Source organism: Asparagus officinalis, chromosome 4 (genome assembly GCF_001876935.1).
Source record: "Asparagus officinalis chromosome 4, Aspof.V1, whole genome shotgun sequence".
NCBI lineage: Eukaryota > Viridiplantae > Streptophyta > Magnoliopsida > Asparagales > Asparagaceae > Asparagus > Asparagus officinalis.
Window position 1 is genome coordinate 71,219,102 of NC_033797.1, and position 19,433 is coordinate 71,238,534.

General features: G+C 40.2%; 1 protein-coding gene across 1 annotated transcript; it reads right to left on the bottom strand.

The window, feature by feature from the left end:
- On the bottom strand, positions 15,035-17,890 carry LOC109836005 (fatty acyl-CoA reductase 2-like). The gene is made up of 9 exons (XM_020403950.1): positions 17,544-17,890; positions 17,360-17,463; positions 17,068-17,267; positions 16,871-16,971; positions 16,528-16,744; positions 16,258-16,419; positions 16,029-16,110; positions 15,490-15,884; positions 15,035-15,295 (listed from the first exon to the last, which is right to left on the bottom strand). Exons 1-9 carry the CDS (start codon positions 17,848-17,850, stop codon positions 15,112-15,114), a joined length of 1,752 nt encoding a protein of 583 aa, XP_020259539.1. The 5' UTR covers positions 17,851-17,890; the 3' UTR covers positions 15,035-15,111.

Below are 19,433 nucleotides of genomic sequence, written 5' to 3' on the forward strand. Positions count from 1 at the left end.
GACCGCTGGGCATTGTTCTGATTGCGTGGTTGCTGCAGTTTGGGTTGTGGCTCTTCTTCAGCTTTGATCTGAGCGACAATCTCTTCAGCTTGCTCCCCTTATGAAACTAGTTGTCTCCAAGAGCGACATTCTGCTACTCCCATCTGGGCGAGGAGCTGAGTCTGCAAGTTGTGCCTGCAAGTTTCAACTAGAGTTGATTGGGTCATACCTGATGGGCATCGCAATGCCATGCTACGGAACCTTTCCACATAGGCTTTAATAGATTCTCCCTTCTTTTGCTTTGTGGCGAGAAGAGTAGGAACCGAAACCTCTGTGTCATCTTCGAAGAATCTGGCCAAGAAAAGCCTTTCCAGATCTACCCAATAGATTCTCCCTTCTTTTGCTTTGTGGCGAGAAGAGTAGGAACCGAAACCTCTGTGTCATCTTCGAAGAATCTGGCCAAGAAAAGCCTTTCCAGATCTACCCATTTCTGGATTGATCCAGCAGGCAGTTTCATAAACCATTCAAAGGCCACCCCTTTAAGAGTGCCGATGAACAAGCGCGTCAGAATGGCATCATTGGCTACCACATCTCCTGTCTGAGACTTGAAGTAGTAGATATGCTGATTTGGTGATCCTGTACCGTCGAAAGGTTGTAGCGTTGGAGCCTTAAACTTTGGTGGGTAGTCTCACCTTCAGAAGAGGATTCCAAGTTGTGAGTCTCACGATCCGAATGTTCGGTCGCTTTCTGTTTTCCCTTTGAAGTTGTTCTCCGGGAAGATTCAGGTTTGTGGCCTTTTTCTGCAAGGAATTGGACGAACATATCCTTCAATTGGAGAAGTGTCTCCTGTTGTGCCTGGAGCATGGTATGATGTTCATCCACTCTTTTAGCTATGTCCTCGGGATTCGTCGTCATGTAAACAGAAACTTTTTGTGCTCCAACAGAGCTTGAAGATTGAGATTCAGCTATTGCCGAATGTTCATCACTTGTCGTAATCCCTTGGGCTAACCTTTGGTAATTAACCGGGCGGATAGCTCCAGTCCGTGACCGGGTATGTCGATATACCCCTTCGAACTCGTCGCAAATTTCTCGAACGGTCGGGGAATGGCTTCTTTCTGATTCATCGGAACTGGGACACGGGGCTTTTCCTCTACTGGTCATGTTGATGGTAACCTGAGGGTATTCAGCTTCAGAAACTTTCTTCTTTTGACGTCGTCGTTTGGTAGGTCTTGCGACGTCAGTCAATCTGTCGAATACAGATCTGCGAGGTTCAGGAATACAACAGTGACATTCGGAAAGGACTGTTGAAATAAGCCGTTCGCAATGACATGGATGGGCTGCTCGTTGCGTTGGCTTTTCTCTGGAAAGCAATTCTCGCAAATCTGAGACCCGAGGACAGTTCTTCATCGGGGATGAAACTCCCTGTTCTTGAGTGGGTGAAATTGGTTCTTGTTGAACCTGACGGACCCTATTGCATTCGGGCGTCGAAGCGTGAGGGTCGCGTTTTGATTTATAAACACTAGGCCTTGGCCTGCGTTTAGTTGAAGGAACAGACCCTTTAGGGTCTTGTTTTGTTTGGACGCACTCTTGAGGTGCTTGTTTTCCCTTAACAGGGCTGTGCTTTGATTGGACAACGCACCACTGAGGGTCGCGTTTAAGTTGAATCACCCGAGGTTTGTAATTGGATTCATTACCTCGAAGTGTGCGTTCTGGAGTATGGACGCAATGCTTGTGCAGATCTTCGGAGACGCAATCCTTGCGTTGGACTCGGGATTGATTTTCTCGGAGGTGTGCTCGTCGGATGGACCTTCTTCGTCGTCGAGCAGCGTTTTTCTTGGCTTGTTTCAAAGCCTTAGTATCAGCAACACCGGCGTTGATTGTGCCTATCTCTGTCATAGGCCTTTTACAACCAAGTACACGCTGTGTCGACATAGGCGTGTGATCTTCGGTTTGCAGAGCGAGCTTGAGGCTTTGGCCAAAGGAGAGGACTTTCTTTGGCGTCTCAACAGCAGTTAAGACTTCTTTAGAGCTCTTACAAGCATCTCGCCTAGCCTTAGGGCTGAGCGATCCGGAAGAGAGAGCCTCCTCGTATTTGGCTTGGTCAAATTCCACGACCAAGGTTTCCACGGTTGTTCCAGTGAGGTGAACGTCGGATTGCGCCACCACCTCTTCGTCAGAGAAGCTAGTCCCCAGCGGAGTCGCCATCTTTTGTTTGTGGGAAATTTTGTAATAAAAAGAATATAAGGAAAGAATTGCGTTTGATTTTATTCTCTCTAACTGCTTAGAAAAAGAATGATTACAACTCTCTCAACTCTCGATTACAATTTGGATTCCTAGTTACAAAAGAGAAGAGAATGATCTGGATTCTCCCCTTTGTTTAATTCTGGGTTCTTCACGGTAGCGATGAGATGCCTCCCTCGAATGCTTGCGTCGAGTTTGCTTCTCGTTGACGATCCGAATATCTATACTTCACTGGAACAACTGTCTTGGCCGGTTGATAACTCTTGTCGAGTTTTGTGATTCAGAACAAGTAACAAACTCTAATGATAGAGTTGTTGGAACCGAAAATAATTCGGTTAATAAGCCAAATATCGATGGTTTAGAGATCCTCCGTTTGTTGATTTCCCAGACTGTGTAAGGAGTCAATCCTCCTTTTTCTGATTCTGGAAGATTTGATCGAAAGATCCCCCTCCGATTAATGAAAAGAAATCTCTCTTGATCTGATTATCAAAAATCCGATCTCCCCAATCCAAAAAAAGAGATCCTTTACTCTGTTGAGTTTGTTGCTATTTATAGGGGGATTAGGGGTGTAACTGCCCCCATAATCCGCGCCTAAATGGGGGTTTAGTTACCCCATTAGTCGGGTGTAACAACCCACTAAAGCCACTCCTCAAATCGTGGGTGAAGAACAGCTTCGAAGTTGTTAGATCACGTTTGAATGAGTCAGAACCTTAACCTGCGTTCTGGCGGTGATTGAGCTGCGTTTGGCAGCGACTGACGGGCTGCGTTGGGCAGTGATGGATGAGTTGCGTCGGCAGCGGTTGATAAGCTGCGTTGGGCAGCGATTGATAAGCTGCGTTGGGCAGCGATGGAGCTGCGTTCGAGCTGTGCTGGGCAGCGATTGGAGCTGCGTTCGAGCTGTGCTTGGCAGCGATTGGAGCTGCGTTGGGCAGGTTGATTAGATTTCTCTGTCTTTATATATGGATGACACCAAAGACCAGTAAAGAAGGTCTTATTCAGGCCATTTGTGACAATTGAGGCATCTCAATAACGCTCTATCAACTGCAGGTCATGATCTCCACTGAGTGTGTCGAATATCATTACACTGCTCATCAGCACCTCTAATGGTTGCTAACATGATATCAGTCATGTTGTTGTCGCAGCCATCAAGATCAATCATCTCACATAAGAAGCTGCATTCGTGTTTATAGCTGTTGAAGCGGCGTAGGTGATTGAATCGGTGTAGTGTCTTGATGATGGTACGCGGGGAGGACTTCCACGTCTTGGTTTGAAGAGATCGTCGATTTGTAATCCTTTCTGTCAGAGTATTGCTAAAGACTGTCGTTTTGTAATCTTTGCTTTAACTCTTTGACATGTGAAAATCTTCGAATTGTAGCCTTCTGGAAGTCGTCAGATTGTAACTTCCATCATCAGTGTTCGATGGAGACTCAGCTATCCATTGTGATTTTTAGACAGCCTACAGAACCCCCTCCAAAGTTTTCGAAAGTTCGCGGTTGACTGGGACGAATTTTCGGAATACTTTGGATCCCAAAACTTTGCTGATTAAATGTATTCCATCGTAGACTGAGTAGAGCATCTCAGGGTTTTAGGCAAATTTTGTCGACATCCTCCTTCTTGTTTGATTCATCAACAATGGCTTTAGACTTCAGCTTGTATGAACAGACATCCCCAGCTTAGTCAGGGAGACAACTTCGGAAGAATCTTCTTGATCAGCTCGTCTGAGGTAAAATGATCTCGGCCGTCTGATTATTACTTCGAATATTTACCCCTTTGAAGGAGTTATTTATGTGGTAGGCTGAATTCGGCCATCAGAACGCACGTCTAAATCATGCGTTCGACTGTTTGATCATGAGGGTGCGTTTGGGAGTTGAAAACCCCCCCTCCCTTTTATTTGAAAACGCGAGAATCACGTTTCAGGTACGATTTTACCTAACATCTCGCTTCGATTTGACAGCTACAGCTGTTTATAAATGGACCACTGAGGTCAAATCAAAAAGTCATTCGACTTTTCCCTTTCTTGTTTGATTTCTAAACAGGGCTACTGTTCATCTTCTCCAGCGCTTCAACGGAAGAAAGGGTCCGTTCCTGAATATTCCGCCCATCTTCGTCTTCCACTCCACGGTTGCCATGGGACCCAAGAAAATGGCCTCCAAATCGAAGACCGCCCAAGCTCCGGATGTTCCTTATATATATATATATATATATCGTATTGATCTCAAATCAATTCCTATTATACTCAAATATTAATAAACGTTATTTATCATAATATAACATGTTTATTATTATATCTCACAACATTCAGTATTACGGTGTTTTACATACAAACACTATAAACTATATACCCAAGCTTGTGATCTTCAACAAAGCTCCATCTTGTTACATTTGTGGATGAAGCTTGAACTTGGATCTTCAATTTGAATTTGCAAGGCTTCTACACTATTCCAGCAACCTTCATTGGATTTGATCGTTGAAGCGTAATCCATCCTACCTCCATCTTATTGTTTGCCTAGAATAGATACAAAACACAAACACTAGACAAATAACATTAGATGTAAATTGTTTGTATCATCATCAAAACAAAAGGACCCAATAGTTCTGGCTATCACAATAAAGAACTTCTCTCCCTTACTTTAGATCTAACTCTTCCAGGCACTCGTTCAACCAAATCATCTCCTTGCTTGCTTCAGTCACCGCGACATACTCAACTTTAGTTATAGATAAAGTTATAATCTTCTGCAGATATGAAACCCAACTCACTGCTGTCGATGCCAAGGTATAAATACACCCCATGGTGCTCACCTCGTATCATGATCACCGGCGAAGTCCGTATTCATGTATCCCTACAGTACCAACTCCTTCCTCCTGAAATATAGTGGCTTGTCTGTAGTCCCTCTCAAGTAGCACAATATCCACTTCACGGCCTCCTAATGCTGCTTCCCTGGATTTCTTACAAACCTATTCACAACTCCCACTGCATGGGCAATGTCCAGCCTCGTGCAAATCATCATATACATGAGACTCCTAATGGCCGAAGAATATGTCACCCTGCTCGCTCTCTATCTGCATTTGTCTTAGGCGATTGCTCTTCAGATAGCTTGAATTGGCTTCCAAGAGGCGTGCTAACAACCTTAGTATTCTGCATGTTAAACCTCTGAAGTACCTTCTCGATGTATTCAGCTTGACTCAACTTCAACATCCCTTCAGCTTTATCTCTACTGATTCGCATCTCTAGAATCTGCTTCTCTGCACCCAAATCCTTCATAGAAAACTCCTTTGCCAAATGCTTCTTCAAGTTGTTTATCTCCTCTAAACTCGGTCCTACAACTAACATATTATCAACATACAATAACAATATGATAAAACTAGACTCGAATCTCTTAAAGTAGCAACAATGATTAGAATTGCATATTCTATAGCCATTATTCTGCATGAAGTTATCGAACTTCTTGTACCACTGTCTCGGGACCTGTTTCAATCTGTACAAGCTCTTCTTGAGCTTACACACCATCTCTTTCTTTCCTTCTTCAATAAATCCAACATGTTGCTTCATGTAGATTTTTTCATCCAAGTCCCCATGAAGAAATGTAGTCTTCATATCTAACTGCTCAAGGTAGAGATCTTCTATAACTACTACTGTGATGATGGTGAGCTTCACAATGGGGGAAATATCTCCATATAGTCCACTCATTCCCGTTGTTGTAACCCCTTTACGACTAATCTGGTCTTATATCTCTTGCTTCCATTACTCTCCTACTTGACCCTATAGACTCATTTATTATGCAAGGCTTTTTTTTATGCAGATAGCTGGAGTAACTCCCATGTCTCACTAGTGTGTAGAGAATCTATCTCCTCTTGCACCGCATTCTCCCACTACTGAGATTCACTCACTTGCATAGCCTCCTTATAATACTCTGGTTCTCCACTATCTGTCAAAAGTAAATAATCAAGTGATGAGAGATATCTGGGATTCGGTTTGGGTATCATGGATGACCTCCTAAGCTCTACACTCTGGGTAGTCGTCTCTGCACTTAGAGACTCCTCCGTTCTTTGGTCAAAATTGACTTTGTCTCTCCTATCTAGAAGTTCCTCCAAATCTATGTACTCGGATCTACCTGTATCTTTAGTGCTACTCCCACTTCTTTGGCTATCATTAGTACTGTCCTTATTCTTGTACATCACCTCCTCATTGAATATCACATCCCTGCTTCTGATGATCTTCATGTTCTTTTTATCCCAAAGATGATACCCGAACTCATCAATGTCGTATCCAATGAATGTTTACTTCTATGACTTAGCCTCGAGCTTGTCCTTGATATGGTCACTGATATAAACATACGGCACATAATCGAATACTCACAAATGTGAGAGATTGATCTTCTTGCCACTCCAAACCTCGTCTGGAATATCGTAATCCAATAGAATTGATGACCCATGATTAATCAAGTAAGCTACCGTATGCACCACATCTACCTAAAATGTCTTAAGCAGACCTGCATATAATCGCATGCTCCTGACATGCTTCGTCAATGTCCTCTTCATTCTCTCTGCACCGCCCTTTTACTGCAGCATCCCTGGAGTAGTCCTCTCCAAAGAAATCTCATTTAGAGCACAAAACCTTTTGAACTCCTCCAGCTCGTATTCTCCATCGTTGTCTGATCTCAGACACTTCACCTTCTGATCTGTCTTATTCTCCACAATGGCCTTCCACTTCTTGAAGATCCCGAACACCTCTGACTTGTGCTTCATAAAGTATACCCACACCTTCCCCGAGTGATCGTCGATGAATGTGACAAAGTATGCCGAACCACCAAGAGAAGACACGCTAGCTGGACCCCATATGTCAGTATGAACTAACTCTAGCTTCTGAGTTTTAGGTAACCTTCCACCCTTCTGGAAACTAACTCTCTTCTACTTCCTAAAGATACAGTCCTCGCAAACACCAACTTTCACAGAATCGATGTCGGTTAGCTTCCCTTGTGAATGTAGAATCTTTATCCCCTTCTCGCTCATGTGTCCCAATCTATTATGACACAGATCCATACTCTCTTTGCCAGCTACAATTGCGAGGGTGTCACTCGCATGTGAGGTGAGGTAGAGAGTTTATGTTTGTTGTCTCGGGCAACAATCATAGTACCGTTTGATATCCTTCATGAATCCCCGATGAATGTCGAAACATAGTCTTATGCTCCAAGCTGGCCAACCAAAATAAGATTCATCTTCAGCTTCGGTACGTGCCTCACGTTCTTCAGATTCCACTTAGAGCTCTTCAATTGTATTTGCACATCTCCTCTTCCAACAACAGTACATGGTTCATTATCCCCCAGTTATACTTTACCAAAGTCCCCTGCTACATAGTTATGGAGAAGCTTGCTATTAGTAGTGATGTAGAACGAGACTCCTGAGTCGATGACCCAAGAATCAGAATCGCTATCCATAGCGAGGATCAATGCATCCTGCACGAGATGAGCCTCCTGCTCATTCGCTCTTTTGTGCTTTACACGCTAAAAACATATGGCCCTCCTGGCCGTAGTTCCAACACTTTCCTTTAATAGGACTAACTTTCGAGTTCGACTTCTTCTTGGTTGACTTCAACCGATTCCTGTTCTGATTATCCTTCTTCTGGCTTTTGCCTCTCTGCTCAAGATTTAGGACTGAACCTGAACCTTCTGATTCAGACGATTTCCTTCTAACCTCCTTGGATAGAATCATGCTAACAACCTCACTTAGCTTCAACTTGTCCTTCCCTGCTAAATTGTTGATTATCGTCACACAACCTGCCTAACTATCCGGTAACTGCGATAGAATCAATAGGGCCTACACTTCGTCATCGAACTTGATGTCTACGAAGATGAGTTGATAAACAATCGTGTTGAACTCATTGAGGTTCATTGTGAAGGAGCATCCTTCTGTCATCTTGAGATTGAAGAGTGTCTTGATGATATGCACAATATTAATGGCTGATGGTTGCTCGTACATCTTTGTGAGTACTTCCATAAGCCCCACCGTCGTATTCTCCTTCAATATGTTATGTATGACTATCTTGGCGAGCGACAACCAGATTTGCCCTAGAGCCTTCCTATCCAGTATCTCTCAATCCTCGTCTGACTCTTTCTTCTTCTTTCCCTTAGCCTTGCCCATCAACGGGTGATACAAGTCCTTCTGGTACAGATAGTCATCCATCTGCGGCTTCTAGTAGGCGAAGTTTGAACTATCAAACTTCTTGATCTTAGATTTGCTTTCCTCTACCATGACTCTCTCACAATCCTTCTGAACAAAGCTCTAATACCAGTTGTTAGAGATTTGAAACAATCAAATCGAACTCTTGCCCTTCCGGACCTTGTGTTTGAGAGTAGGAAAGTGGAAAAAATCACAGCAAATAAAAAATAAAAATTTGCAGGAAAATAAACAAGAAAGAACACACCAGATTTAATAAGGTTCGGCAATCGTGCCTATGTCCTCAAGAGCCACACCACACAATTCTTTGATTAATATTGAAGAATAATACAATGCCCACAAATAGGATCTAATCTCTCTGAGATCTCTCTGAAAAATTCTCTCAAAACCCTATTTTTTTATGTCTAATCTCTTCTAAGGCGTTCCATATATATAAAAAACCTAAAACCTAAACAGACTAGGAATTCTAAAACTAAAAAAACAAAACAGATTAGAAATCCTAATAACTTGTTACCAAAATAGATTAAGAATCATGTTACCAAAACAGATTAAGAATCATGTTATCAAAACAGATTAGAAAACCTACAATCCAACAATTTGTTTGATTCCAGCTTTGAGTCTACATCCCTTAGACTAACACCCAATGAGAGAGAGAGCAAAGTTTGATATCTATTAGGGATCCATTCTCTAGGATGTCGATGGTAGTGAGGGTTTTAAGTCTGGTAATAAGGGCCTCTGTATCTTCATTCATGGTTTGGTGGGCACTGGTAATGGGAATTGGTGGGGACAATTGAGGATTTGGTAAGTAAGAGGTTGGTGAAGGAGCGTGTGAAATTGGTTATGGGGAGTTGGGTATTGATGACTAGGGCTGGAGGGATGGAGAGAAAGAGAAGACCAGTGGAGGAGAACTTTGAAAGAGGGAGGAGGAGCTATAATGGGGAACATAACTAGTAGAGAAAGAGAGCCCTGATACAAATGCAACCTTCATCATCTTTTTCTTTTTTTCCCCTCCTCCTTCCATTTCAAGTAAGGGGGTTAATGGCTCATATTATCGAAGATATTTTTCTTTATGATTATTATTACTATTATTTATAAAAGCAATTACACAAATCTTTAGCAAAATATCTAAACATCATTCTATTAGGTTCCTATGACAAATTTATTTCTTCTAAATCAATAAACTTCAGATCAATCATGAGGGTTGGGTTATGCCTTAATTGACTATGAACTTGGGGTGCTATTCAAGCTTCCTCCCTCTCCTCTCCTACTCCTCTGTTCTCCTATTTGCTCAGTTTATGGTTTGGAAATGAAGCGGAGAGTTTGTGAGAGATAGAGGAATTATGAGTTCTGAGCTGTTATGGATTTCATAGAGCTTGGGTTTTCATGGATTAACTGGAAACGAACATGTCTCCTAGCCATCCCAAGTATCCAATGAAAAGAGGCCAACAAATATCCAAACAGCTGTAAACGGGACAACTTGGTTGGTGATATTTTTGCAAAAAAATCTTTATGTAATACTTTATTTGCATATCCTTCTATTTATAAAAAAATAAAATTATGGCTAGGTCATTAAGGATTCATCAAGCCAAGATCACCATCTTTTCTATACATTTGTGTGACTTTATTGCGATGAATGTCCATGTCCAATCTATCAGATCACAAAGCTATCTTGACAAGAACAACATGTCAAATTCCACCCTAATTTTATATTTACATCTTAGTTGATGGCTATGATGCTGATATAAATATTTATTAGATTTATCCAATAGAGTATGAGTGCTTTGGGGATCTACTGATATCCATCTTCTTGCTTGCATTGATGCTATTTCATCTTTGATTGATTCACCATTAATTAAATTAAGATTCTTCACAAAACCCTAAAAAAAGATTAAGCTTTTTGTTCAGAATCTAAGTCGACTAGATTCCTTACATTGGTAACAAATACAGTGATAAACATTACCACGGGGAGCTAATTGAAAACTAATGGTAAAAACATGTGGAACGCACACATAAGAGGAGGATATAAAATAGAACCATATCATATTTTAGAACTAATGAGATGGATCCATGTAGAAAATTTTAGGAAAGGGTATAAAGGATTTAGAAGGATTAAAAATTAAATTTTTTTTTTATTTTTTCCCCCTGTTTGATCATGGTATCAAATGAGACGAAAATAAAAATATTCATTTTGTGGGATGATTTGATCATGGGTGGAATGGCTTGTTAAGGTTCTATAACGTATAAAGCAACTCAAAAGATTAATTGTGTCGGTTATATGAGTTGCAAAATGATTTCTATAAATGGTACGGATGAGCATAATATACTATTACTAATACATGCAAGATATATTTGTTGAGCGCTGCGGAAACCAAACAACCAAACCAATGTGCTACGAGAAATCAAATCAAACGAATGTCGAGAGAAGGCCAAACAAACCAAATCAATGCCACAAATACAAACAACCAATTTTAACGTGGTTCGGCAAGTTGCCTACGTCCACGGGGCAAGAAGGAGATAGAGTTTTCGCTAATAGAGAAAAAGAATACAAACTGAGATTACAAATCACTCAAACTCACCAATTAATCTCACCAATTAATCTCATCAATAAATCTCTAATTCTCTCCAAACAAAACCCTAACCAATAGCTCAGAAAATACCTTTTTTCTGTGCTCCAAATATCCTAAATTTCTACTCAATTGTTCCATATATATAGAAATCCTAAAATCATAAACATACTAGGAATTCTAAAACAAAAAAACAAAACAGATTAGGAATCCTAATAACATGTTACCAAAACAGATTTGGAATCATGTTACCAAAACAGATTAGTAATCACAATAACCTACTACCAAAACAAATTAAAAAACATATTAGGAACCTGCTATCTAACAATTCTCCACCTCGGTGAAGTTTTTCCAAAACTGAGCCGACACCAATACCAACCAAACGTCTCACTTGTTGCATCTAGTACAAAGTGGAACAAATCCACGACAACGGACTTAATCCACAACAAGTCGAGTACCCAAACGAGAATGCGAACAAACTTTAAATATCGGTATCAACTCACCAAACCGGCTGCATCATAAATGACTGCCTATATATCTTCTTGCTCAAGGAATCAAGCCTTCACGTAGTTCACCCAAACGACCTCCAAAGACCCTCAATCAAATAGAAAAGTTTGCAACTCTTCACCAATATCACCAACATATCTGCAATTGATAGCGCTCCCAATGGCCCTAAACTGAAACAAATCAAACACCTCCACCTAAGATGAACCAATGGTCGTATTCAAAACATGTCCACCAGCTGCACTCGAATCCAAAACCAACTCATCATCTGTATCCAAATCAAAATGATCTCCAAACTGTGTCACCTCAGCTAGAATCCCAAATGATGCAGTATGATCTAGAGTATGTGGAGTAATCTCCACCCAATGTGAAGTAGCATCACTCTCCACCCGCTACGATATCCCAATGATCTGATCAACACTCTCCACCTGCCGAGAGTCAAATGTGACATACCTGCTTAGAACAAAATTAGAAGCTCCTAACTGATAATCAAACGAACCTCTGAATCCCAAACGTGCAATCAGATCAAATCTCACATCCTCGATGTGACCAAATGCTGGGCAACCAAACATCCGACATAACCCAAAATCTAAAGCAACTCCACAAGATCCAAAATCTCCACACGCAGTAGTCGACAACCTATGACTAAGATGACCTAAATATGTCGAAGCCCGAAAACTCCTCTGTAATCTAATGCTCGACAACCAATACTGATCCTCCTCCAGCACCTGCCGAGAGTTAAATGTGACATACCTGCTCAGAACAAAATTAGAAGCTCCTAACTGATAATCAAACGAACCTCTGAATCCCAAACGTGCAATCAGATCAAATCTCACATCCTCGATGTGACCAAATGCTGGGCAACCATATATCCGACGCAACCCAAAATCTGAAGCAGCTCCACCAGATCCAAAATCTCCACATGCAGCAGTCAGCAACCTATGACCAAGATGACCCAAATATGTCGAAGCTCCAAAACCAAAACCAATACTCGACAACCAACGCCGATCTCCCTCTAGTAAGGAACGATCCATCAAAATTATCATCTCATCTCGTCGTCCTAATATCTCCACATCAATAAAGTGTCTCAAACTGTCATGAGCTCAGCACAAATGCAAGAAAGAACCCCGACCAAAGCTAGAACGACGGTTTACCTTTCTGCCAATACACTTCTTCCAATTATTGTTGACTTCTAGGATTTCACACCAATGGGACCTGGTTGCAACCCACTAATGCCTAGATCAATCCCCAACTGTAGAAACTAAATACCAATTACCTCCTAATGATGCCTCCTTAGAAGGCCCGCAAATGCCTGACTGAACACCATCTAAAAGACCCCTCGATCGATGGATAGAAGTGCCAAACTCCACCTCGGTCTTCTTGCTCATACAAATGTGCTCAAAAGACTTCAATCTGTAGATCAAAGCACTCCTCAATAAACCATGCATGGCATAACCAATCAAATAACCCAACCTTAACAAATGCCACAATCTAGCCAAATCCAAATAAGTCGTCAGCTCTCTATCAAACACCATGCTCCCAATCAAATAATACAAATTATTCCTCCTAACACCCTTCATCACAAATATGGACCCCAATATGACCTTCAAACGTGAATCGACCAAGATCACTCTATAGCCTGCTGCCTCTAAAACTCCAAGTGAAATGATGTTCTTCTTCAACTGAGGAACGAACCTCACTCCAACCAACTCCCGAATCACTGCGTTACTCATCCTAATCCGAATGGTACCGATACCACCAATAGGACATTCATGATCATTACCCATGAGCGCGACCCCCCCTCTTTCCAACTCCTAAAAGCTGGAGAACTAATCCCTTCTAAGGAAAATATGATAAGAAGCACCCGAATTCAATATCCACTCTGTAGAGTCGGCAACACAAACTGACGGTAGTATAGATAACGAGTAGCTCAAAAAATCCGAATCTGAATTATTGACACTAGCCTTGAAAACATTCACCTCTGAAGCTTGAATAGCTTTCCCCTTATTATTCCCGGCACGATCAACCAACTTTGGGCATTTGACTTTCCAATGTCCATCCTCTTTAAAAAAACACACTGATTCCTATGAACTCCAAGATGTGCCCCTCTAGACTGTGACCTCCTACCACGGTTTGGACCCTTTGCTCTTGCGACCAATGCCCCCGCTACCGGCTCAACTAAGGTCTTCTTATCCTTCTTTCGAAGCTGATAATTCATAAGTGTAGCGGTGACCTCACTATAAAAAGAGATGTCTTCCCATTAATAAGAGTAAGAACGAAGGTCTCATATTCCTCGTCAGGCAAGGAACTCAACAACAACAATGCATTATCCTCATCTTCAATCATCACATCTACATTCGTCAAATCCGTAAGAAGCTTCGTGTAGTGGTTCATGTGATCACCAATGGAGGTTCCCTTCTTCAATTGGAAGCAATAAAGCCTCCTCTTCAAATGCAAGCAGTTCTCTACACTCTTGATCAAATACTTGCCCTCTAGGATCTCCCAAATCTTCTTAGTTGAAGTCTCATTGATCACATTATATTTTAAATCTTGAGTCAAACAAGATGTAATCACATCACACGTCGTTCTATTCATTTTTTTCCAAACCTTCTCCTCAATGTCGTCCGGTTTCCCGTCTAACTCCAAAGTATCTTCTAAATTTTACACATTGAGCGCATCCAAGACTTCACATCTCAAAAGATCAAAATTGTTTGTGCTATTAAACTTCTCCACATCTATCTTCATAGAGTGGATATTCAAACTTTGGACGGTCTTCACGCCAAAAGTACCCTCCATAACTCCTTCTTTCCTGACCATCTTTCTCAAAGCACCAAAACAAATACGGAAAAAATGAAGAATAGATCTAAAACTAAAAAAGATAGAGTCTTTACCAAAAAGATCCCACATTTATCACCAAACGAAGCCCTAGGCGAGCCTCTAAAATGACCTACTCCTCCAAATAGCTCAAGCGTAGCCAGAGCTCTGATACCACTTGTTGAGCGCTACGGAAGCCAAACAATCAAATCAACGTGCTACGAGAAATCAAATCAAACGAACATCGAGAGAAGGCCAAACGAACCAAATTAATGCCACAAACACAAACAACAAATTTTAACGTGGTTCGGCAAGGTACCTACGTCCACGGGGCAAGAAGGGGATAGAGTTTTTCACTAATAGAGAAAAAGAGTACAAACTGAGATTACAAATCACTCAAACTCACTAATTAATCTCACCAACAAATCTCTAATTCTCTCCAAACAAAACCCTAACCAATAGCTCAGAAAATACCTTTTTTCTGTGCTCCAAATATCCCTAATTTTCTACTCAATTGTTCTATATATATAGAAATCCTAAAATCATAAACATACTAGGAATTCTAAAACAAAAAACAAAACAGATTAGGAATTCTAATAACCTGTTACCAAAACAGATTTGGAATCTCAATAAGCTGTTACCAAAATAAATTAGGAAACATATTAGGAACCTGCTATCCAACAATATTCATATATAAATCGGATAAATAATAATCTAATAAGGCAAACATATGTTCACAGAATATTTGTATATCCTTCTCGTATTTTTATTCATATATATATTTTTTATTTAATACAAAGGAAATGAAAACAGTGGAACACCAACACCAGAGCAATTATTTTTCTGCATCAGAAACAACATTTACGCCTCTTTCCTTCATGACATACTTCCTCAATCCCGGGATATGGACATTGGCAATGTAATCATCCCAGGCAATGCCTCGCACATCAAAATCAAAGCTCCGCATCTCCTCTTTGGACATCTCCTGCATCAGCTTTCGAGTATTTGTGTCATCGAACCTGGTACAAAATTGTAACGAACTTATATATAGATTTATAGAGTTTTACAAATGTTTGAATGTCCGGAGATTTCGAGCTTATTAGAATATATAGGAGAGAAATTAATCATGTAACGGATGTAAGCATCCATGGCCAGAAGTAGTGTAGACACTGGTTTTCTTAATCAATACATATATAGGCCAAAGAAAACTCACCTTACAGCACAGAAAGTGTAAGGCTCATATAGAGTTGCTAAATATTTGAGTTGCTCCACATATTTCACGAGCACACTCTTCGTTCTCTGAGAATGCTTTTCTGAAACCCCATCAACTCCACTTTTACCGCTTCCGACAATATCATTCAAGTTGTTGGTCGAGAAATCAGCTTTGTCGATGAACAGCTTAAATGGTGAGACTACAATAGGCTTCCCATTGGAATCGAAACAAGGAGTAGCTTCGAAGTGCTCATAAAAAGACGATACAAGGTCTTTGATGAGTAATGGGTGCGCAACGGATGAACCAACGTGGTATATTTGCATCCCATTCTCCATGCGCTGCCCGTGCTTTGCAAGGGCAGCCAACGTTGCATTCACCACCATGTCAACAGGAACCTGTGCCAAATTAAAATATAACTCAAGTGAGTAATACAAAAGACACAACTAAGAGTGTTTAAAGATCACCCCAGGCTATCATGTTTAAAACTTTTTGTATTATGCCACAAAAAATATGATTAATTACGGCATGACTATACTTACAACATCGAGAACACCATTAGGATCACCAACAAAGCCGGCTATCTTCCCTTTACCATAGTAGAGAACGAGTGGATCCATCATCCTTTAATAGAGTAGGAAATAAATATTGTCAGTGATATATACGTATAGGTTGTTTGCACATGCGCGCATGGAAGAAAATAAGTGATCATATGCGGTGAGTTTTCACCAAGACAAAAACCAAAATCGTAAAAGAGTTTTTTGGGATTACCTACTCCCTTCAATCCATCCAGGGAAAGGCTCTTTAAAGGTGCTTTCAATAATACTAGGCCTTACTATAACGATGGGAATATCTCCTCTCATGCTATTTATCACCATTTCTCCCATAGCCTTCGTGAACGTGTAGGCGTCTGCCCATCCATGCGTGTTTGCCCTTTTCAGTTAAATTTCATGTAGGCATTATGGAAATTTACTTAGCAGATAACTGATTATTATTTCAATAGGATGACTGACGCAATATATGACAAAATAACTGACCAACCTTGTTAGACCAAGATCTTTCATATCCTGAGTCGAAGATGCACCAGAAGTAGTGCGACCAGCTGAAGAAAAAGCCAACTTCATTTCAGTTCCGATGTCCAAAAATGGGATGGATTTTTCTGAAACATCGGAAGAAACAATAGTCTCTGGGACAATGGTGTCTCCAATTGAGAGAGGCTCTTCCAATACCCTGCCTTGCCTTTGCCCATTCACATATGCTGTCATAAAATAAATTTATGAGCGATAGATCAAGCACGCTACGCAATGATCATCACACCCCCCCCCCCCCACCACACCACACACCACACACACACACCATTATTTATGTATATGCGTGCACTCACCGGTTGATACGTGAACAAAGAGTTTTAGTTTCTTGCATCTCCTCGCGAAACTCATCAGCCTAAAAGGGCCCATGGTGTTTATGTCCAGTGCCGCGTCATATCTATAATTTTTCAACCACACTCGGTAAAAACATACAACACATGATGTAGACTTTTCCTTCATCATTTACAGTTATTATTATAGAAAAGAAGAATACCTCTCATCAAACGTGGTGTTTGCTGCTGAGTTTACAATAACATCCACTTCTTCAGAAATCTCATCTGCTAATCCACCTTGCATTCCTAGTCGAGCTTCCATCACATTCCCTACCACTGGCATAAGCTTCCTTATCATGAAGTCCTCATAATCCTTTCCATGGATTTCCCTCAAAGAGCTAAAGACTTCGCAATTTATTATCTACAATGAAATGTTAGATAAAAATCATGAAAAAGATAAAGGAAAAGGGGAAATATCGAGCATCAACTTTGTAATCATTGAAGAGTTCTTACTTCACTCTTTAGCCTGCTCATTGCAGCATCCTTGTTCTTAGCTTTGATGAGCACATAAATCTTGCCAATGTCTGGCATCATCCTCAATATCTTCTCTATCAGAACTGAAGACATGACAGTTGAAGGGAAACTAATTAGATTGGAAAGAGGTTATAGTAGTTCAATATATAAACATCAACCTTACCTTTCGCGAAGAATCCAGTTGCACCTGTGATGAAAAGATGCTTTCCTTTCAAGAATCTAATGATGCCGATTCCTTCGTCAAGATCCTTTGTGGGATAAGTAGGATTTGTTCCTTTAGAAGGAACAACATGCGATACCTCACTTTTACTTCCTTTTGTTGCCAGCATGTATTCATTTCTCACGTCATTGCCATTGTTGCAAGAACAAAAGACTGGTACAACATCCTTCTTCTTCTTTGTTATCAATAATCGCAATGCGCCACTGAAAGCAAATGCATTGGGTTTTGTAGTCAAACTTAAACTAGCCATAATATTGAGTAATGAAAACTTGAAACCAGCAAACCAACAAAGCAAGTAAATTGCATTACTTGGAAGACAAGAGGATGGTACTATTGAGATTTATAGGCAAAAAAGGAAAGTTAGGACATGGTTGACTCATTGCCACGAATACGAAAATAAATATTGTGTGATGCCCTACTAATAATTCCTTATTGGGAAATTGAATATTGTCTCTCTTTCTTCTTGTCCCCAAATTGTTGCCTTTTTTATGAGCTGAAACCTAAACTCACGCAGCGATGTCAATTTTTAGAGAAGCAGCTTAAAATTCGTGGCCAACAGTACTTGAACCCGGTTTCTTTGATACCATCTTAAATTAAGTCCCTCTAACAATTACATCAAAACTTTAAAGTTATAGTGAGAATCAGGATTATAGTTTTATTTTAATTCTGACAGAGTGAAAGTTACATTTATCTATGTTATGGACCTCTCCTGTATTGGTAGATCCTCATTTAAGTTATGCATTTGGATCTTTCGTATATTCATATTTAATGTAGGACTCACACATTCCAAGGGAAGACAGATACATGCATGTGCGAGAGACTTGGACTGAGGCAGGCTTCGGGTTTGCAAGATAATTCTACTTTGGTTCTCCGCACAAATTGATCAATGAATATCTGCTGCTTTTTCATCCATATGTCTTATGTTCACCCATATGTCTTATGTAAGACTCGCACGTTTCACCAAACTAGTTTTTATGCACGTACATTGCATGTAATTAAATATTATAATTGTTTATTTTTAGTTTATTTCCTTACTAAAATTTGTTCTTCGATTTCAATTTGATAGTTTTTGCTCACTTATGTCTCTAAATTTTAATATTGTGATTACTTATTTTCTTTAATGTTTGTTTGAATAGGCTACACCACATTTAAGTTTCATGTTGATAATTAAATTGACATGAAATCAACGTGAAGCCAATTTGAATATTCATGTTATTTGGATTGACATGAAATGAAGCTTTACCCAAGTAAGTATAGTGTTGCAAAAGTAAAAAAATATTTGAAAAATAACATTATAATAGCAAGAAGAATAATTAAAGCCAATAAGCCTAGACAATTGATTAGAAGTGGCTAAAATGGTACAAAAGAAAATATGGATTTTATTTCTAATCATTGATAGACTTCATTAAAAACTATAAACTAAATATTAATGCTGACTCTAGTATAATTTTATATGATAAAAAGCATCCACAAAATAAGTATATAAAAATATTTAAAAACTCGTGAATATCTCTTCCAAATATTCCTAATTTACTCAAAAAATTAGGCTATTCTATAAAATATTAAGAAAATTGTAGGCGTCTAAAATTGCACACGGGCCCTCACACGCAGCTCGAGGCACATAGAAGACGATAAACGTCACTATTCGAGTCTCAGAAGCTTAATCGATATTGACAAGCACATGAAGTGAGTCAACGAACCATGCGAAGCAACGGAACTTCGGAATAACGGAAACACGAACTGATCGGGAGCTCCGTGTTACTTACGAAAGACGAAACACCCCCCGTGTCCCGTCCACTCTACAGATAATTCAATCATAGGAGCTTGTAGTTC

Excerpts from the sequence above, each read along its gene's own strand:
- LOC109836005 (XM_020403950.1), bottom strand. The coding sequence starts at position 17,850 with ATGGCTAGTTTAAGTTTGACTACAAAACCCAATGCATTTGCTTTCAGT. Across the intron at positions 17,464-17,543 it reads AACTGGATTCTTCGCGAAAG|TTCTGATAGAGAAGATATTG; the intron begins GTAAGGTTGATG and ends TCATGTCTTCAG. Across the intron at positions 16,745-16,870 it reads CTTTGTTCACGTATCAACCG|CATATGTGAATGGGCAAAGG; the intron begins GTGAGTGCACGC and ends ATTTTATGACAG.